The sequence below is a fragment of the Oncorhynchus mykiss genome, chromosome 14 (assembly GCF_013265735.2).
Source record: "Oncorhynchus mykiss isolate Arlee chromosome 14, USDA_OmykA_1.1, whole genome shotgun sequence".
In the NCBI taxonomy this organism is placed as follows: domain Eukaryota; kingdom Metazoa; phylum Chordata; class Actinopteri; order Salmoniformes; family Salmonidae; genus Oncorhynchus; species Oncorhynchus mykiss.
Window position 1 is genome coordinate 13,983,230 of NC_048578.1, and position 22,504 is coordinate 14,005,733.

General features: G+C 42.5%; 1 protein-coding gene across 2 annotated transcripts in view; it reads left to right on the forward strand.

Moving 5' to 3' along the window:
• The first annotated feature begins 7,377 nt into the window (after positions 1-7,377).
• LOC110488871 (complexin-1) overlaps positions 7,378-22,504 on the forward strand; it is a 69,357-nt gene continuing 54,230 nt past the window's right edge. Inside the window, exons 1-2 of one of the 2 annotated variants that reach the window (XM_021561308.2) lie at positions 7,378-7,586; positions 8,720-8,835. In XM_021561308.2, the coding sequence (XP_021416983.1) occupies positions 8,805-8,835 (31 nt within the window). In that variant the 5' untranslated portion in view covers positions 7,378-7,586; positions 8,720-8,804. Of the gene's footprint in view, positions 7,802-8,719; positions 8,836-22,504 lie in introns of both variants that reach the window. The other variant, XM_021561307.2, reaches the window with a different exon arrangement.

Genomic DNA, 22,504 nt, shown 5'->3' on the forward strand with positions numbered 1-22,504 from the left:
GAGCGTCCGGTGACAGTACCCAGTCCAGAGCGTCCGGCGACAGTACCCAGTCCAGAGCGTCCGGCAACAGTACCCAGTCCAGAGCATCCGGCAACAGTACCCAGTCCAGAGCATCCGGCAACAGTCTACAGTCCGGAACCTACCACGACGGGTCTCAGTCCGGAACCTACCACGACGGGTCGCAGTCCAGAACCTACCACGACGGGTCGCAGTCCGGAACCTACCGATCCGCCAGAGTCTCCCTCCAGTTCCGGATCCGCCAGAGTCTCCCTCCAGTTCCGGATCCGCCAGAGTCTCCCTCCAGTTCCGGATCCGCCAGAGTCTCCCTCCAGTTCCGGATCCGCCAGAGTCTCCCTCCAGTTCCGGATCCGCCAGAGTCTCCCTCCAGTCCGGATCTGCCAGAGTCTCCCTCCAATCCAGAGGCGCCACTCACTCTAGACTCGACCATCAGTCCTCTAGTCCGTGGTCGGCGGTGAGGGTTCCTGCTCCAGAGACATTAAGTAAGGGTGAAGTGGAGCGGGGTCCACGTCCTGAGCCAGAACCGCCACCTCGGAGTCATGCCCACCCATATAGGTTTAGGTGTGCGGCCGGGAGTCCACATCTTTGGGGGGGTGGGGGGGGGGGTACTGTCACGCCCTGACCTTAGTATTCTTTGTTTTCTTTATTGTTTTGGTTAGGTCAGGGTGTGACATGGGTGATGTGTTTTTGTACTGTCTAGGGTTTTTTGTAGGTTTATGGGGTCGTTTACTATCTAGGTGTTTATGTATGTCTATGGTTACCTAGATTGGTTCTCAATTAGAGGCAGCTGTTTATCTTTGTCTCTAACTGGGAACCATATTTAGGCAGCCATCTTCTTTGGGTATTTCGTGGGTTATTGTCTATGTCTAGTTGCCTGTGTCTGCACATTTGTAGTATAGCTTCACGTTCATTTTGTTTTTGTAGTTTAGTTTGTTTAGTGACCGTCTTCATTAAATATATAACATGTATTCAAATCACGCTGCGCCTTGGTCTCCTCCGTACAACGAACATGACAATGATTTCATTTTAAAGTCAAGTTTTTTTTTTTTTGTTAAACTGAGGTTTATTTTTTTTTATGTAATGGCTGTGTGAAGTTGCTGGATATTATCGGGAACTGGAACACTCTCTCGTATTACCTCAATCCAGAACATCCCAAACATGCTCAATGGCTGACATGTCTGGTGAATATGCAGGCCATGGAAGAACAGGGACATTTTCAGCTTCCTGAAATTGTGTTCAGATCCTTGCAACATGGGGCCGTGCATTATCATGCGGAAGCATGAGGTAATAGTGGTGGATGAATGGCACGATAATGGGCCTCAGGATCTCGTCACTGTATCCCTGTGCATTTAAATTACCATTGCTAAAATTAATTTGTGTTCATTGTCCATAGCTTATGCCTGCCCATACCATAACCCCACTGTCACCATGGGGCACAATGTTCGCAACGTTGACATCAGCAAACTGCTCGCTCACACGACTCCATACAGTACACGGGGTCTCTGGTTGTGAGGCCGGTTGAACAAACTGCTAAATTCCCTAAAACGATGTTGGAGGCGGCTTATGGTAGAGAAATTAACAAATTCTCTGGCAACAGCTCTGTTGGACATTCCTGCAGGCAGCATACCAATTGCACGCTCCCTCAAAACTTGAGACATCTGTTGTGTTGTGTGACAAAACGGCACATTTTAGAGTGGCCTTTTATTGCCCCCAGCACAAGGTGCACTTGTGTAATGATCATTATATTTAATCAGCTCCTTGATTTGCCACACTTGTCAGGTGGATGGATTGTCTTGGCAAAGGAGAAATTCTCACTAACATGGATGTAAACACATATGTGCACAACATTTGAGAGAAATAACCTTTTTACGCATATGGAAAATGTCTGTTACATTTTATTTCAGCTCATGAAACATGGGACTAACAGTTTACATGTTGCATTTATATTTTTGTTCAGTGTAAATGGGAAAGGCATCACCAATTACTCTAATGCCATTGATTCCAATGAGACTGGTTTGGATTTTCCAAAGCTCCATTCTGGAACTTTGAGGGTTGGAGAGAGAGGAGGAAGGCACCAGCCCCTGGAATGGCCCCTCCCAGGGTTCTGAACAAGAGGAAAGGCAGAAGCAGCACATCGGAGCACATCGGAGCTCTTCACCTCCAACCCCCAGAAGGAGGCACTAAGCCTACATGTACAGTATATGCAGCACATCGGAGCACATCGGAGCTCTTCACCTCCAACTCCCAGAAGGAGGCACTAAGCCTACATGTACAGTATATACTGCCATCTGCACTTATCTGTCCCATAACGTCAGAGGCATATCAGAAATGATTCAGCAGTGGACTGATCATGGCAGCAAATGTATGTTGTGACTCACTGTCTGAGTGCCGTGTGTGTGTGTGTGTGTGTGTGTGTGTGTGTGTGTGTGTGTGTGTGTGTGTGTGTGTGTGTGTGTGTGTGTGTGTGCGCGCGCGCGAGTAAGCACTCCCCAAGAGTGGCTTAGGGAAGTTCCTGAATAATTGGTCATGATAATTTAAGTGTATGGTCATCACTCAGCCCACCTCAAGTCTTCACCATAATACACCCCCCAAGTCTCAACTGTACCTAGAAGTAGCTGAAGGCTTAATGACTCCAAATTATTTCATATGCTAGCTAGCTACAGACCGGAAGGCAGTGGCATCATAGAAAACTAATGAAAACGCAAGCCACATGCTAACCATGCCAAGACAATACCGACATTATTTGGGTGTCATATTATGACCTATTTGCACACTTGCCCTTATTAAATTGAGATCCCCACATCTCCCATGTAATATGCTGCAAGGTATCATTCAATTAATAGTGCAACCTTAATAACGCATATTAATGAACCCAAGTCGATCTCCATTACCAAGCAGCAGCACCAAAGGGACTGACACCTTAGGGATTACTGTTCAGTAATTATCCACGTTAAAATATCAGGTTGATATTATATGACTGGATTGACATTTACACATTGCAGCTTCATTTATTTTATTTTTCTTATCCACAAAATAATGATGCGTTATATTACAATATTATATTTGTTTGTATTACTTTTTACTCCTTATGGATCCGAAATGAATGGAAGTGTGAGCAACATGGTTACAACATCACCTGGCAGCCATATTTCTTACCCCTATTCGGTCATTTTTATATCTGCAAGGTGTGCTCAACGAGGAACCCCAGGGATAGAAGCATGATATTAGGGTATCCATTAGGAGGAATCACCAAATATCAGGATGTAATATGCCTGCTATAACGGCCTCCATTGGTTGGAGATTAGGTCTTTCATGACAGGATGATGGATAGATATACCAACTTCCTAGTTATTTTCCCACCAACACCATCAGCAACTAGCAAGTGAGTGTCCCTATCCTTCCCAGAGGTAAGAGGAGAACTGAGAAGAAAGCAGAGGCCTCATTCCAGTATCCCTCTGTCCTCCACTAGGTGATCATATGAAACACACAATCTCCAGGGGAAATTTGAAATTACATGCACATTTGAGTCATTTAGGAGACGCTCTTATCCAGAGCATCTTACGTTAGTGCCTTCATCGTAAGATAGCTAGCTGAGACAACAACAATTCACAATATTTGCAAGTACATGTCATCCGCAAAGTCAGCCCTAGTAGGGAAATACAAGTGCATATATTATTTTTTTTACACAAGTGCCACAGGATTTTTACAAACTCTTTAAGGAGGTAGGGCTTCAGACGTTTTCGGAGGACCAATAACTCAATTAAATGACGGAACGCACGTTATCAAAGTCTGTAAATTACCCACCTTGATTTAGAGGCCAACTCACCATTTTAAGGCAAAGACTAGTTTGGGCAGATCAGTGTGATTTATTTAGCTCGGATAGGCAGAGCATGCATTACAATGACTGTGTCTCTAGTCTTTTGTAATAAACAGAAAACTGAAGACGCATCAGGTCCAAACCATGCAACCCTGTGTAGAAGTTGTATTTTCTTTAGTACTCTGTTAAACCATTTTTATATATGTGGATTGTATAAGGTTTACTGGAAGAGCTCTTTGAACACGAGTGTTTGGTTTTCTAGAAAGTGTTAGAGGCCTTCTAGAAACTGAAGATGATTAATCAGGTAACAAGATGATGATCGTAAATCCGGACAGGAGAATGGAAAGCAAAACTAAGGCAACCTATGTAAGGAGCAAGAATACCTTGGGATATGGTTTTACAACTGGGAATTTCATTACACTGGTCGATATTGCCCACTGGTGCATAAATATGAAGAAAAGTACATGGATGGTGTTCAATTCAATTAAGTTAGAGAAATCATGTAGATCATAGAATTGAGCCAATTAAATCGCAAAGCAATGTTGTAATGAGTTTTAAAATCAATGAATCTGAATGAATATCTGTTTGTGGTGAAAGATCAGTGGTTCTCTCAAGGAAGCATTGGAATGTATTCAAGATGGTCTAGGGCTGACCTCTGAATTGGTTGGACACCTTGGATGGACCCCTTAAATTATATTCGTCAGCAGCTTCTTCTGTATTAAATTGACTTTATTAAAGGTAGCAGATAGCCTAGCGGTTAAGAGCGTTGGGAGAGTACTTGAAAGGTCACTTGTTCGAATCCCTGAGCCGACTTGGTGAAAAATCTGTCAATGTGCCCTTGAAGAAGGCACTTAACCCTAATTTCTCCTGTAAGTCGCTCCGGATAAGAGTGTCTGTTAAATGACTAAAATGTAAGTTTAATAATAATCTGTTTCCAAGGTGATTTCAAAGTGTGAACAATACAAAAGCAACTGATCATCATGAAAAATATTTATTTTCATCTCACTTTAATTTATGTACATGATCTGTAACCTATTTCAGTCAATACAGAGCAATAATGCTGTTTGAGTTAACTTGGATTTTATCTCCGCTTTTTAAGTCGTGGGTGTTCGGGAAAAACCTCTGTGGGGAATTGCAGAGTAAGCCTAATTACCTGGTTTTGGCAAGCCTATTCAATCCCAACCTCATTGTTTTGCTCCTCAACATGAAACAGGATAGAAAGCTGAAAAGGGGAGGATGAAAAATTCTCGACATGCGCCCTAATTTCAGATAAACGTGTCAATCTATTACAGTGGAATACTGGAGGACCCTCTGTTTACATTTACATATGAAAATGTGGGAGATTCAGTTAGTTAAACGTTAAAGGAGGCCTCATATTCTGTAGATCCATAGAGGTCCCTAGTGATGTTTAGCTTGTGTTAACTGCAGTACAAACGAGGTATGATTTACAGTTTATTGTGATATACTTGCATGGTAAGTAATTCCAACCACACAGCTTTTGACTATGATTGGGTTTGTTTGATCTTTGTAAGCCAAAGTGCTTAAATGGGCGAATGTCATGTAATGCACTGAAATTACATACAGTACAGGACAGTATATCCAAGGCACCCTGATCCTAATAATTACAACAACAACAGTAACAATGATCATGATGGAGCACTAACAAAGCCCATCAATTAGTTAGTTTGTTTTGTACATTACTCAGTGTGTGGGCCCATGTTGTTCATGTGGGCTCACTAAAAGCAACGGATGACGCCGCGGTGCTTGTTTTGCACTCGGTGGGTGGAGAGAGAAATATCTCAAAATTTCAGGTTTGAATTCCATAGGAATCTGTGACACCCACGTCAATCTGTAATCCTGGCTATTAGAGGGCTTTAGTTTCGATACGTGCATCATCATCACTTGGGTTGCCATGCACACACAAACGGCTGGCTTTGAAACAAGGCTTGGGAGAGTATTGCAGTACCAGGGCACTTTATAGTCATGGCACAGTGTTGATTTGTCTGTGAACAACCTGCAGGCATGCTACTGCATTTTTTCCTATAAAGTATGTACTTTAAAAGACATACAGATTGTCTACTGTGTGCATATGTGTCTGCATAGAGGTCACCAGCCAACTCAAGACAGGTACATATCCATGCCTTTTGCTAATTACACTGTTAAACTGGGAGTGCTTCACATTAAATTGGGGATGATTTAACCCTACCCATCTCTCATCTAATTGGAGGAAAGGTTAAATCAATGTGAATCTAATAAGGCCAAGAAAACATTGCAAGCCTTCAAATGACTGCACATAGAATTCCATTCAATAATCAGTCAAAGGTTAACAGGCAAAGATGATCAGCTGAATCTGCTACTAATTCCTCCATCTTATTGGCTAAAGGTGGCCAATATTCTGCTATTAATTTTAAATGGCAGTAAATGACATAATTGTCCTGTTGAAAATATGGACACATGCTGACATGATGTTGCTACACTATATCTGCAAGGCCAATACAATGTTGAAGGACAAAGGGTTTGGGCCTAACAAAGGTTTGAACTAGGCCAAGTACCAATGATGAGCAGGGGTCTGATTGTCAGATTAAATTTTTTCGGTACAGGACCTCCTGTGTGCACCAACATTTTTTGATGGGCCTAATAATTTAATTACATATGGAATCCCTATTAATTCAATAGGATCTCTGTGGGCCTAGTCTCTGTGGGCCTAGTCATCATTTAACTTTTAAAATGTATTACCTTTTATTGTGGCATAAAGACAACCAGTCATGATGTTTTCATCTGATTGTCAAATGATCACTTCAAAGTGTTCCTTCACTATGCTACCCGCGCACGTTCATTCACACGCAAAATATTTCCAGCCTTCAAACAGTGGTGAATGGAATACACAAAAAAAACAAATCACATACACAAAAAAACAAAAATTGTTATGATAATTGGCAATTGTAATTAGGTCAGAATGTACGCGTCGACTGTTGTCCGCGCGTGTCTCGGGTGTTGGCCACTCGTCTCTGACTTGGCAAAATGTCAGTGTTCTCGTCGAATTACAACGCATTTTGGAGCGTAGGTTACACCACCGGTTTTCATGTCCATTCGCAAATGTTTACATGCCGTTGACATGCGGTAATGATAAATAACAGTACATTACCCTACCGTTTTCTTGACATTTTGTTTTAATTATTGTGATAGGCTCATGTTTAACGTACCCCCACTATTGATTTTTCCAGGCCACGTACCAGACCGTACCACCTTAGTTTCACCCCTGTTTAAATGCAATGTGAAACCTTTGCAATCTGATTAAGTCTGTGTCAATGATGTGATAAACCAAAGAAAACGAGGGGCTCAAGAAACACCTGACAATGGATAAGTAGGCCTACACATGTTGTCCTTTGTGTGTGTGTGTGTGTGTGTGTGTGTGTGTGTGTGTGTGTGTAGCCTAATGGAAGGCTACCCTAGATGGATGTCACCTTAAAAAGGATGCATTCAACCACATAGATACACAAAAGCAGACGCCTGGGACAATATAATGTAGGTCAGACATGGTTAAAAGGCAGCAAGGCAGGTATATAGCTGGTCATAAAAGCCGTCCACTTGGTGTTCTTGTTTTCTCGGCTACATACCGGTAAACTACTCAAAAAGACACTATTGGACCGAAAGTGGTGGGACGCACAAAGACTGGACCGTGTCAATAATTGATCGCTCTCTTTCGGTCAGAACGTGGGACGTTTCAGAAGGGAGCTCTACATGTGATTCAGTGAGTTGCTTCATCAGCAGCAGGCAAGGCAGCTGCAGTTCCCCTCGTAAACACACTCATGTAGCCAGTGTGCAAGAAGGAGCAAGGACATACCTTTTTGCCAGGAAACAGGAGATGCTAGGCGTTTGCACTTAATATCATCGTTTGCCATTGCAAAAAAACTTCATTTTTGAGAGTCTTATTGTCGTTTTTGATAGATTCCAATCGCCGGACAGGTAATTATTATGAGCGCTGAAAAAAACCCGGCTGTCGGGTTAACTATGTTGAAGGTTGAGAAAGGAGCTTTCCACCAGCAATGGTGCTGAAACCTGCCTTTGATCGAAAGGAAGTGTTTCTGTATCACCGCAATCATTTTCATGGTGCTTTCACAAATGCAACGCTTTTATTAATCAGTTTAATGTTCAAATTGACTGATCATCTAAATACATACGTTATTTTTGCAATAGGCTACATACAATCAAAAAGGCATGGTTATTGTTCATGTAACAACATCGTAGGTTATAGGAATCAGGAACATTGATCGTTTCTAGATGGGTTGACAAACATTTGGAATCGTAAAAATATAAATTCTCTGTATTGGAAGTTTTCAATATGAGGAGGATTATTGTGTATTTTGGTCATCACCCTTCACCTCTGCTACTCCCGGGAAATGTGGAGACCTCTAAGAAATAGTTAAGTGTCGGTGACATATTTTAGACTTTGAGTAGCCTACCAATAAGAACACAAGTTTCGATATAATTCTCAATAACAAACCAGACATAATCAAATGTGATGTTTTAGGCTAAAAATGAGCATACTGATAAGTGTGTAGGAGAAGTGTACAGCACCATATTGTTATTTGTGCTCGTGACTTAATCAGATTGTGCATGCGTCTGCGTTTAGGATATGAGGTCTGATATATTGACGGTTGGTGTCCTTCCTATGGGTCCTAAACAGTCAGTCTACCTATGAGCTATTACATGCATATTTTTATTGGTGCTAAGAAGCATATTCAGTTACTTACATCAATAGATTCTTATGGAAATATGGCTGAATAGTATTTAAAAAGTTTCTTCAGAGTAAAGGGTTTCGATCAGGACAAGTTACACGTTTCAGTGGGAACTCAACACCGACTGTTTTTCTTTTTACTTTAGATCTGCCAATAAAGGACTATTTCTCCTGCTGGACCTGAATGTAAGATCGCGAGGATAAAGAAGTCAGGAATCAAAAGCCATCATCATGGATTTTGTTATGAAGCAAGCGTTGGGAGGTAAGTTGCTAACCTTATGCTAACACTGCCTGATGAGATCATGCAGTCCTAGTCTGTTGTCTCTATGGGGAGATACGGGAGCGTCCGAGTGTCTTCCAGTCTTCCAGACTATAGGTCATGACGAGGTCCGTTAAGGCGACTAAAACCACTTTGTTTATATTGGTTGATGGGTTTTTGGAGATACACAACTATCATGTTATTCTGTTACATTTATAGTTATGTATATATTCTGTGAAAGTAAACTTATATATAAGCTATGCCAGTTCATCATTGAAGGCTATATTTTTCTTGGTGAAATTTGAACACGCATCATTTATATATTTAGAAGGTTTGGATGTTTATCGATAGATTATGTCGAAAATATCATAGTATTTTGAATAACCACTGTTTTGGTTATGCGCAATTTCGCACTGCATATCCAGCACTTAGTCAGTCCCTTTGTTGAGAGCTATTGGCAATTTTACGCATTTCAGGATATGCACAGATACATTGCACATGTTTTAAAGCCCGAATCCTTAAAGCGCTATTTACTCTTCCATGAAGTTCATCTGGAGCATAGGGGTTGAACAATTGTCCATCCAAAAAACGAATACAGTGGAAGCCTACCTGTAGCCTTCCAATGAGCATCATTACAAACATTATTACTGTGCAGTAGTACATCTTGACTTTGTGCTACTGCTCCTTATCTTCCAGCTGCAAAAGCCTATCAACACTAATTTAATCTTCAACAATTTTATTAGTGCACATTAAATATGCATGATTTTATTTTCATAATTACTTGAGCTGAGATGTCCCTATGTGGGATTAGCATATAAAGTAATGCATTTTTTAATGAATGTAACAAATTGATCCTATCATCAATATGCAAATCAATCTAGTGGCTGGTGAAGTAAGTGTCTTATATGGAGAGGTGCTAAACCTAGAGATAGACTGTAATACAGTAAACCTTCTCAAATCCTGACACGGCCTCATCCCTCCCTCCCTCCCTCCACACACACACACACACACACACACACACACACACACACACACACACACACACACACACACACACACACACACACACACACGCACACACACACACACACACGCACACGCACGCACGCACAACCTTGTCCCTTGCCATAAAAATCGTGACTTGCCATGCATCCCTGTCATTGCTGGCTTTAGACAGCTGTGCGTTCTGAGACCCGATGATGGATACGTGGGAGAAACCAACACTGACTGATTAGGGAGAGCAAGGGCTCGACGAGGAAGAGATGGGATTCATTTCATTAAACAGCTGCTAGATAAGGCAGTTTGTCAGGGCCTGTGGTCATCTGTACACAGCTACATCGATAAAGAAAACGAGTAGAATCCACTGAATTGTGTGCAAAGGGATTTCACACATGAGGAAATTGAGCTGTGGTGCCAAGGTCCTAACCTTCAGCAGTTTGGAGACATGTTCTTGTTTATTTCTCTCCTATTGATGTGGGAAATGTGTGTGTGGAAGAAGATTGCCTTTTGGTTAATTAAGTTTGGCTTGCTTCCCCATTGTAGCAAGTTACACTGGTGGATTTGGACACTGATACATGCCTAAATTGGAACGCAGTGGCTGTACAGTAACATGTTGTACATTACGCTGACTCTGCGCTTCACTGCGATGTATGGGTTATGACTGACAGTCGCGACAAGAAGTTGCCTCCCTCCCGCTAATTAGGAAACTTTTGAATTTTTTGTTGTTGTCTCAGTGAGGGAAGTGCTGTAAATTAAGAGGACACTATGTATTTTGAAAGATGAGAAGTTGAGGAATATAATAAATACTGCCTTGATGTCATACAAGCAAGCCAAACACCCATGTGAGTCCAAATGTGCACTTCACTTTTCCATATCATAAAACGCATGTCAAATCAAATTGTATTTGTCACATGCGCCAATACAACAGGTGTAGACCTTAGAGTGAAATGCTTACTTACAAGCCTTAACCAACAATGCAGTTTAAAAAAAAAGAATAAGAAATAAAAGTAACAAAAAATTGAAGAGCAGCAGTAAAATAACAATAGGGAGGCTATATACAGAGGGTACCGTTACAGAGTCAATGTGTTGGGGCACCAGTTAGTCGAGGTAATTGAGGCAATATGTACATGTAGGTTGAGTTATTAAAGTGACTATTCATAGATAATAACAGAGAGTAGCAGCAGTGTAAAATGGGGGGGGGGGATAGTCTAGGTAGCCATTAGATTAGATGTTCAGGAGTCTTATGGCTTGGGGGTAGAAGCTGTTTAGAAGCCTTTTGGCACCCCGGTACCACTTGCCTGTGGTAGCAGAGAGAACAGTCTAGGGTGGCTGGAGTCATTGACATTTTTAGGGTCTTCCTCTAACACCGCCTGGTATAGAGGTTCTGGATGGCAGGAAGCTTGGCCCCAGTGATGTACTGGGCTGTACACATTACCCTCTGTATTGCCTTGCGGTCAGAGGCCGAGCAGTGGCCATACCAGACAGTGATGGAACTAGTCAGGATGCTCTCAATGGTGTAGCTGTTGAACCTTTTGAGGATCTGAGGACCCATGCCAAATAATTTATCCTGAGGGGGAATAGGTTTTGTCGTGCCCTCTTCATGACTGCCTTGGTGTGCTTGGACCATGTTATTTTGTTGGTGATGTGGACACCAGTTTTTAACCTGCTCCACTACAGCCCCGTCTATGAGAATGGGGGCGTGTTCGATCCTCCTTTTCCTGTAGTCCACAATCATCTCCTATGTCTTGATCACGTTGAGGGAGAGGTTGTTGTCCTGGCAACCCATGGCCAGGTCTCTGACTTCCTCCCTATAGGCTGTCTTGTCGTTGTCTGTGATCAGGCCTACCGCTGTTGTGTCATCAGCAAACTTAATGATGGTGTTGGAGTTGTGCCTGCCCGTGCAGTCATGAGTGAACAGGGAGTACAGGAGGGGACTGAGCATGCAACCCTGAAGGGCCCCCGTGTTGAGGATCAACGTGGTGGATGTGTTGTTTACTACCCTTAACACCTGGGGGCGGCCCATCAGGAAGTCCAGGATCCAGTTGCAGAGGGAGGTGTTTAGTCCCAGGGTCGTTAGCTTATCAATGAGCTTCGAGAGCACCATGGATTTGAACACTGAGCTGTAGTCAATGAATAGAATTCTCACATAGGTGTTTATTTTATCCCGGTGGGAGATGGCAGTGTTGAGGGCAATATAGATTGCATCATCTGTGGATCTGTTAGGGCGGTATACAAATTGGAGTGGGTCTAGGGTTTCTGGGATAATGGTGTTGATGTGAGCCATGACCAGCCTTTCAAAGCACTTCATGGCTACAGATGTGAGTGCTACGGGTCAGTAGTCTTTTAGGCAGGTTACCTTAGTGTTCTTGGGCACAGGGACTATGGTGGTCTGCTTGAAACATGTTGGTATTACAGACTCAGACAGGGAGAGGTTGAAAATGTCAGCAAAGACACTTGCCAGTTGGTCACCAATGGCATTGTGGTGTACTCCTCAATGCCATCGGAAGAATCCCGGAACGTATTCCAGTCTGTGCTAGCAAAACAGTCCTGTAGCTTAGTCACATACAGTGTCAATGTTTAGGATCACTATGTTTGCTGTACAGTTACAAGATGACATGACGTCGTACCCTGGGTTGTTCTGAACAGAATGAGCCTATGTTTGTCGATTGTGAATAAAATTTGCCATGTCACATGCACAGTGGTGAAGCGAAGTTTCGCGGCCCCTGCAAGGTCCGAGCAAGGCCCCCCTCCAACCCATGTTTAATATGATACATATTTCTTGCCAGGGTGCCGAGAGAAACATTTGCAGTTTTATAGCTAATCTCATGTTATTTTACATATCTTGCCATGAGGCTGTGAGAAAACGGTGCTCTTTTAGAGCCCAGCGATTCTTGAGGACAATCTTCAATTTTTTCTCACAAAAATGTGTCTTAATATTTTGATAGATCAAAGTATCACCATGTAAAGGAACAACTTCCTATTTTTGTCCATAAAATCCCACTAACTGTATTTATTTGAACCTAATTAGACACCATAAAAGGCAGTTCATTTGAAATATTATTGTACAACAAGTGTTTAAAAGCCTTGATTGTTTAATTCTAACACTCAAATACATTATACAAATCTCCACATTTCTTCTTATTTTGTTTTATAGCACTGTTAAATGCTTCAGGGCTAATTCCGTTAGCATTTTGGCATGATTTTCTAGATTTACAACATAAAACAACATTTCAAGAGCAAACATTATCCTTTAGGTCTAGCACAGCAAATACTTCAAATGTTTAGGGCATATGTTGCAGAACAGTGATTCCAATATCCTAAGGGGGTTGACAAGTTACTGACAGAGTTGACAACAGATACTCAAAACAGACATATTATTGCCTCCAAAAAGAAAAGTTCAATGCAAACATTTGTAAAATATGGACAATTATTCATTTGAAAACCCCCAATAAAAACATCAGATCTTTTAGCATTCTGACGGAGTGCACTTTGGACACAAACCTGACATTGCTGTTTTACGGAGTTGACAAAAATTGTGTTTTTCTTCTTCATTCAAGTGGTATTCACAGTAGCAATTTTGTTTTTTCCTCAGTTGCTTTATGACACTAAAACCTAAGTAAATGCAACATATTTGAACCAAAAGTCATATTTTATTTTAATCTGTCAGGCAGATTGAATTGTCAGTTTATGGTTGTGACCATGGTGATTCTAATATTGTTTGTTTAAATCTATCAAAAGTAGAGAACCCTACTGGCCACGAGTGGTCTTGTTACACTTCATGCAATGAGGACATGAATAAGGGGTCCTTATGGTTTTGCTGACCCTGCTCATTCCTGATTCATCTTATACAAATCAGACGGAGTTGGCCATATCTCCAGACACATATTTCACAGAGGGCCATTTAATATCCATTATCGGCAGTTGTTAAAATTGTAAAAACTTTTTAGGATATTTTGAAATTGGGATCCTTTGCTCCGGACAAGGGAATTTTCAGGCATAGAGCTGACATGGAAATGAATAATATTTCAAGTATTTAGAAAATTAAAAAACATATATTTATCCTTAAAAAATTCCCCTAAATGTAAACTTTAACCTAAAAAATGCAACAAAATGCTTTTCTTTTTTTACCATGAAAATAAATATTCCCTGCCGGACAAGGATTATCTCGACTTTCAAGAATCCCTGAGCTAATTTCCTGCTATTCAATGTATGTCACGCCCTGACCTTAGTTTTCTGTTTTCTGTATTATTTTGGTCAGGGTGTGACGAGGGTGGGTATGCTTGTTTGTCCTGTCTAGGGTTTTTGTATATCTAGGGGTGTTTGTTAGTCTAGGTCTATGGTGGCCTGAATTGGTTCCCAATCAGAGACAGCTGTTTATCGTTGTCTCTGATTGGGGATCCTATTTAGGTTGCCATTTTCCATTTTGGTTTTGTGGGTTATTGTCTATGTGTAGTTGCCTGTCAGCACTTGTTATTGTAGCTTCATGTTTGTTTTGTTAGTTTGTTAAGTGTTCTTTGTTTGTTAAGTGTTCTTTGTTTGTTAAGTGTTCTTTGTTTGTTAAAAGAAGAATGTATTTTTATCACTCTGCGCCTTGGTCTCCTCTTTATGACGAACGTGCAAATGTATTTTGCCAAGAGGCTGAGAGAAGATGTTGCAGTTGTAAAGCTAATTTCCTGTAATTCCAAAATATTTGTTCATGGTTTATGACATGTTCATATGCTATTTGGGGGTCCGACCTAGGGGGGAAAGCTCGCCCCCTCCCCCATGGGGATGTGTGCTAAGCCAGTGCACACGCACCTGAATGAACTCATGGCATCTTTCTATGCGTGACACGTATACTCCCTCTCCGGCGCTCGAGGTCGTCAGGCTGCTCGTTATTATGCACACCTGTCACCATCGTTACGCTCATCAGCGCCTCGTCAGACTCACCTGGACTCAATCACCTGCCTGATTACCTTCCCTATAACTGTCACTCCCTTTGGTTGTGTCCCTAGGCCTTATTCACTCTGTTCGTGTTTCATGTCTGTACGCTACTCTTGTTTCTGTGTTCTTCCATATTCGTTTTTTATTAAATATTTGCTCCCTGTACTTGCTTCCCGGCTGCTAGCGTACATGTTACAATGCAGATCAAATTATGGTCCGTTTCCCTGAATTGCATTGCGAAACACTGTAATATAACATAACTTTGCTAGTCATGTTGGCAATTAAACAGGCTTTCAAATGATTCCCACTGCGATTTACAATGGACCGTTTTTGGATTGCGTAAACAACATTAGTAATTGTGTGAGGGCTGGGATGCAGGATTGCGTTCCAAAAGAAAAACAACTACACGTGTGCTTGCTCTAGCTCCTGAACGGCACAGCTAGGAGAGCTCCAAAAAGCCCCTTATAGTTGAAGACTCTTCTTTGAGTCAAAAAAAAGTGCATTGATATTACTTAGTAAGAGGTGTACTGTATGGCCACTTGAAGACACCAGTTAGTACTCTCACTCAAACCATTGTAATTTGTTTGTCTTATGTTGCACTTACCCCACATTTCCAGGAATATTCTTATCATGTTACTGATGTTACTTGTTACTATTTGTATCATGTTACTGATGTGTATCATGTTACTATTTTCAGATTTTGTTATCAACAAATGCGGCGAAAAGTACAATAAATGTCAAATGCACATAAAATCAACACTGTATGGTTTGGATTCAGTCTTCTGTCAGGTGAACTGTTGTGTCCTCATCCTTTGGTCGAATAATTTCCCCATGATCTCCAAACTGTTCCCTTTCAATTGTTACCATGGTTATGCATGTGCTTTTCATATTTCTTCTGTAAGAAACATTTCAATTTTGGGCAGCAGATAGCCTAATGGTGTTTAATTAGGATTAAATGCCCGAATCCCCTAGCCGACTACGTGAAAAATCTGTCAATGTGCCTTTGAGCAAGGCACTGAACCTTAATTGATCCTGTAAGTCGCTTTGGATAAGAGTGTCTGCTAAATGACAGTATTTAAAAAGTATTATTTTTTGCCCTATCCATAAACAGTGCCTTCGGAAAGTATTCAGACCTCTTCCCTTTTCCACATTTTGTTACGTTACAGGCTTATTCTAAAATGGATTAAATCATATTTAAATATTTTTCCTCATCAACCTACACACAATATCCCATAATGACAAATATTTGCACATTTATCCCAAAAAATAACTGAAATACTTTATTGACATAAGTATTCAGACCCTATGCTATGAGAATTGAAATTGAGTTCAGGTGCATCCTGCTTCCATAGATCATCCATGAGATGACTTCATTGGAGTCCTGTGGTAAATTCAATTGATTGGACATTATTTGGAAAGGTACACACCTGTCTATATAATGTCCCTCCTTGAAAGTGCATGTCAGCGCAAGAACCAAGCCATGAGGTTGAAGGAATTGTCCTTAGAGCTCCAAGACAGGATTGGATTGTGTCGAAGCACAGATCTGGGGAAGGGTACCAAAAAAATTCTGCAGCATTGAAGGTCCCCAAGAACACAGTGGCCTCCATCAATCTTAAATGGAAAAAGTTTGCAACCACTAAGACTCTCCTTGGAGCTTGGAAAACTAAGAAATCGGGGGAGAAGGGCCTTGGTCAGACCAAGAACCTGATGGTCACTTTGACAGAGCTCCCGAGTTCCTCTGTGGAGATGGGTGAACCTTCCAGAAGGACAAAGATCTCTGCAGCACTACACCAATCAGGCCTTTATGGTAGAGTGGCCAGACGGAAGCCAAGCCACCGTAAAAGGCACATGACAGCCCGCTTGGAGTTTGCTAAAAGGCCCCTAAAGGACTCTCAGACCATGAGAAACAAGATTACCTGGTCTGACGAAACCAAGATTGAACTCTTTTGTCTTTGAACTCTTTGGCCTAAATAAAGAACTCTCTGGGAAGAAGAAAGATGGGGGTATATTTTTCATGATGCAACACTCATGGTGGGATTGTGATAACAAACAGAAAGACAAGTCCTTTTCTTCATCTGACCTAGGATACCTCACAATCAAATGCCGACCGTATTACTTTCCAAGAGAATTCTCTTCAGTATAGTCACATCCATGTATATTCCCCCTCAAGACGATACCATGATCGCCCTCAAAGAACTTCACTGGACTACTGAATCTGGAAAAACATTGGATCACTGCTACTCAACTTTTAGAAATGCTTACAAGGCCCTCCCCCACCCACCCTTTGGCAAATCTGATCGCGACTCCATTTTGCTCCAAACCTTCCTATAGGCAGATACTCAAAAAGGAAGTACCCGTGCTAAGGTCTAATCAACGCTGGTCTGACCAATCGAAATCCATGCTTCAAGATTGTTTTGATCACGCGGACTGGGATATGTTCCGGGTAGCCTCTGAGAATGACATCGACGGATGCACAAAAATGGTGACTGAGTTCATCAGGAAGTGTATAGGAGATGTTGTACCTACTGTGACTATTAAAACCAACCCAAACCAGAAACCGTGGATAGATGGCAGCATTTGTGCAAAACTGAAAACAAGAACCACTGCATTTAACCATGGCAAGGTGACTGGGAATATGGCCGAATACAAACAGTGTAGTTATTCCCTCGGTAAGGCAATCGAACAGGCAAAACGTCAGGACAGAGACAAAGTGGAGTTGCAATTCAACGGCTCTGACATGAGACGTATGTGGCAGGGTCTACAGACAATCACAGACTGCAAAGGAAAAACCAGCCACGTCGCAGACACCGACGTCTTTCTTCCGGACAAGCTAAACACCTTCTTCACCCGCTTTGAGGATAACACAGTGCCACCGACGCAGCATTCTACCAAGGACTGTGGGCTCTCCTTCTCCGTGGCCGATGTAAGGCATTTAAGCATTTTAACAATTGCAAAAATGCCGGCCCAGACGGCATCCCTAACCGCGTCCTCAGAGTATGCGCAGACCAGCTGGCTGGAGTGTTTACAGACATATTCAATCTCTCCCTATTCCAGTCTTCTGTCCCCACGTGCTTCAAGATGTCCACCATTGTTCCTGTACCAAAGGAAGCAAAGGTAACTGAACTAAATGACTATCGCCCAGTAGCACTCACTTCTGTCATCAAGAAGTGCTTTGAGAGGCTAGTCAATTAAGGATCATATCACCTCTACTTTACCTGACACCCTAGATCCACTTAAATTTGCTTACTGCCCCAATAGATCCACAGATGGTGTAATCTCCATCGCACTGCACGCTGCTCTATCCAAACTGGACAACAATAAAACCTACACTACCATTCAAAGTCTAGGGTCATATCTCTGCCATATCTCTGTCCAGTGTCTGTGTTCTTTTGCGAATCTTAATCTTTATCTAACACAATGTGCCATTGGAAAACAGGAGTGATGGTTGCTGATAATGGGCCTCTGTACGCCTATGTAGATATTCCAATAAAAAATCTGCCATTTCCAGCTACAATAGTTATTTACAACATTAAAAATGTATACACTGTATTTATGATCAATTTGATGTTATTTTAATGGACAAAAAAGTAGCTTTTCGTTCAAAAACAAGGTAATTTCTAAATTACCCAAAACTTTTGAATTTCTTATGTACTGTATGTAAGAATGCTGTTCATTGACTATAGCTCAGCATTCAACACCATAGTACCCTCCAAGCTCATCATTAAGCTCGGGGCCCTGGGTCTGAAACTCTTCCCTGTGCAACTGGGTCCTGGACTTCCTGACTGGCCGCCCCCAGGTGGTGAAGGTAGGAAACAACACCACTTTGCTGATCCTCAACACAAGGGCCCCACAAGGGTGCATGCTCAGCCCCCTGCTATACTCCCTGTTCACCCATGACTGTGTGGCCATGCATGCCTCCAACTCAATCATCAAGTTTGTAGATGACACAACAGTTGTAGACCTGATTACCAACGAGACAGTCTACAATAGGTTGCTTCCATCCGGTTACGCAACCCTTCATCTTAGAGGCTGCTGCCCTATATACATAGACTTGACGTTTTGCCTGTTTGATTTCCTTATGGAGGGAATAACTACAGTGTTTGGATTTGGCCATATTCCCAGTCACCTTGCCATGGTTAAATGCGGTGTTTGTGCTTTCAGTTTTGCGTGAATTCCGCCTTCTATCCACGGTTTCTGGTTAGGGTAGGTTTTAATCGTCACAGTGGGTACAACATCTCCTACACACTTCCTGATGAACTCAGTCACTGTATTTGTGTATTCATCTATGTTATCCTCAGAGGCTACCCGGAACATATCCCAGTCCGCGTGATCAAAACAATCTTGAAGCATCGATTCCGATTGGTCAGGCCAGCTTTGAATAGTCCTTAGCACAGGTAGTCCTGTTTGAGTTTTATCCTGGAGGAAGGGAGGAGCAAAATGGAGTCATGATCAGATTTGCCGAAGGGAGGGCGGGGGAGGGCCTTGTAGACATTTCGAAAAGCTGAGTAGCAGTGGTCTAATGTTTTCTCAGAGTGAGTGCTACAGTCAACGTGTTGGTAGAACTTCGATAGTGTTTCCCCCCCAAAAAAGATAAATCCCCAGATACAATAAATGCACGCTCAGGATATGTGGTTTCCAGTTTGCATAAAGTCCAGTGAAGTTCTTTGAGGGCCGTCGTGGTATCAGCTTGAGGGGGAATATACACGGCTGTGACTATAACCGAAGAAAATTATCTTGGGAGGTAATATGGTCAGCATTTAATTGTGAGGTATTCAGATCAGGTGAACAAAAGGACTTGAGTTTCTGTATGTTTTCACAATCACACCATGAGTAGTTTTTATTATTTATTTATTTTTATTTCACCTTTATTTAACCAGGTAGGCAAGTTGAGAACAAGTTCTCATTTACAATTGCGATCTGGCCAAGATAGAGCAAAGCATTTCGACACATACAACGACACAGAGTTACACATGGAGTAAAACAAACATACAGTCAATAATACAGTATAAACAAGTATATATACGATGTGAGCAAATGAGGTGAGATAAGGGAGGTAAAGGCAAAAAAAGGCCATGGTGGCAAAGTAAATACAATATAAATATAAACACTGGAATGGTAGATTTGCAATGGAAGAATGTGCAAAGTAGAAATAAAAATAATGGGGTGCAAAGGAGCAAAATAAATTAATTAAATACAATAGGGAAAGAGGTAGTTGTTTGGGCTAAATTATAGGTGGGCTATATACAGGTGCAGTAATCTGTGAGCTGCTCTGACAGTTGGTGCTTAAAGCTAGTGAGGGAGATAAGTGTTTCCAGTTTCAGAGATTTTTGTAGTTCGTTCCAGTCATTGGCAGCAAAGAACTGGAAGGAGAGGCGGCCAAAGAAAGAATTGGTTTTGGGGGTGACTAGAGAGATATACCTGCTGGAGCGTGTGCTACAGGTGGGAGATGCTATGGTGACCAGCGAGCTGAGATAAGGGGGGACTTTACCTAGCAGGGTCTTGTAGATGACATGGAGCCAGTGGGTTTGGCGACAAATATGAAGCGAGGGCCAGCCAACGAGAGCGTACAGGTCGCAATGGTGGGTAGTATATGGGGCTTTGGTAACAAAACGGATTGCACTGTGATAGACTGCATCCAATTTGTTGAGTAGGGTATTGGAGGCTATTTTGTAAATGGCATCGCCAAAGTCGAGGATTGGTAGGATGGTCAGTTTTACAAGGGTATGTTTGGCAGCATGAGTGAAGGATGCTTTGTTGCGAAATAGGAAGCCAATTCTAGATTTAACTTTGGATTGGAGATGTTTGATATGGGTCTGGAAGGAGAGTTTACAGTCTAACCAGACACCTAAGTATTTGTAGTTCTAAGTCAGAGCCGTCCAGAGTAGTGATGTTGGACAGGCGGGCAGGTGCAGGTAGCGATCGGTTGAAGAGCATGCATTTAGTTTTACTTGTATTTAAGAGCAATTGGAGGCCACGGAAGAAGAGTTGTATGGCATTGAAGCTTGCCTGGAGGGTTGTTAACACAGTGTCCAAAGAAGGGCCAGAAGTATACAGAATGGTGTCGTCTGCGTAGAGGTGGATCAGAGACTCACCAGCAGCAAGAGCGACCTCATTGATGTATACAGAGAAGAGAGTCGGTCCAAGAATTGAACCATGTGGCACCCCCATAGAGCCTTCCAGAGTTCCGGACAGCAGACCCTCCGATTTGACACACTGAACTCTATCAGAGAAGTAGTTGGTGACCAAGGCGAGGCAATCATTTGAGAAACCAAGGCTGTCGAGTCTGCCGATGAGGATGTGGTGATTGACAGAGTCGAAAGCCTTGGCCAGATCAATGAATACGGCTGCACAGTAATGTTTCTTATCGATGGCGGTTAAGATATCGTTTAGGACCTTGAGCGTGGCTGAGGTGCACCCATGACCAGCTCTGAAACCAGATTGCATAGCAGAGAAGGTATGGTGAGATTCTAAATGGTCAGTAATCTGTTTGTTGACTTGGCTTTCGAAGACCTTAGAAGGCATGGTAGGATAGATATAGGTCTGTAGCAGTTTGGGTCAAGAGTGTCCCCCCCCCTTTGAAGAGGGGGATGACCGCAGCTGCTTTCCAATCTTTGGGAATCTCAGACGACACAAAAGAGAGGTTGAACAGGCTAGTAAATAGGGGTGGCAACAATTTCGGCTGATCATTTTAGAAAGAAAGGGTCCAGATTGTCTAGCCCGGCTGATTTGTAGGGGTACAGATTTTGCAGCTCTTTCAGAACATCAGCTGAACGGATTTGGGAGAAGGAGAAATGGGGAAGGCTTGGGCGAGTTGCTGTGGGGGGTGCAGTGCTGTTGACCGGGGTAGGAGTAGCGAGGTGGAAAGCATGGCCAGCCGTAGAAAAATGCTTATTGAAATTCTCAATTATGGTGGATTTATCAGTGGTGACAGTGTTTCCTATCTTCAGTGCAGTGGGCAGCTGGGAGGAGGTGTTCTTATTCTCCATGGACTTTACAGTGTCCCAGAACTTTTTTGAGTTAGTGTTGCAGGAAGCAAATTTCTGCTTGAAAAAGCTAGCCTTGGCTTTTCTAACTGCCTGGGTATAATGGTTTCTAGCTTCCCTGAACAGCTGCATATCACGGGGGCTGTTCGATGCTAATGCAGAACGCCATAGGATGTTTTTGTGTTGGTTAAGGGCAGTCAAGTCGGGGGAGAACCAAGGGCTTTATCGGTTCCTGGTTCTAAATTTATTGAATGGGGCATGTTTATTTAAGATGGTTAGGAAGGCATTTAAAAAAAATATCCAGGCATCCTCTACTGACGGGATGAGATCAATATCCTTCCAGGATACCCCGGCCAGGTCGATTAGAAAGGCCTGCTCGCTGAAGTGTTTCAGGGAGCGTTTGACAGTGATGAGTGGAGGTCGTTTGACCGCTGACCCATTACGGATGCAGGCAATGAGGCAGTGATCGCTGAGATCTTGGTTGAAGACAGCAGAGGTGTATTTAGAGGGCAAGTTGGTTAGGATGATATCTATGAGGGTGCCCGTTTTTAAGGCTTTGGGGAGGTACCTGGTAGGTTCACTGATAATTTGTGTGAGATTGAGGGCATCAAGTTTAGATTGTAGGATGGCTGGGGTGTTAAGCATGTTCCAGTTTAGGTCGCCTAGCAGCACGAGCTCTGAAGATAGATGGGGGGCAATCAGTTCACATATGGTGTCCAGAGCACAGCTGGGGGCAGAGGGTGGTCTATAGCAGGCGGCAACGGTTG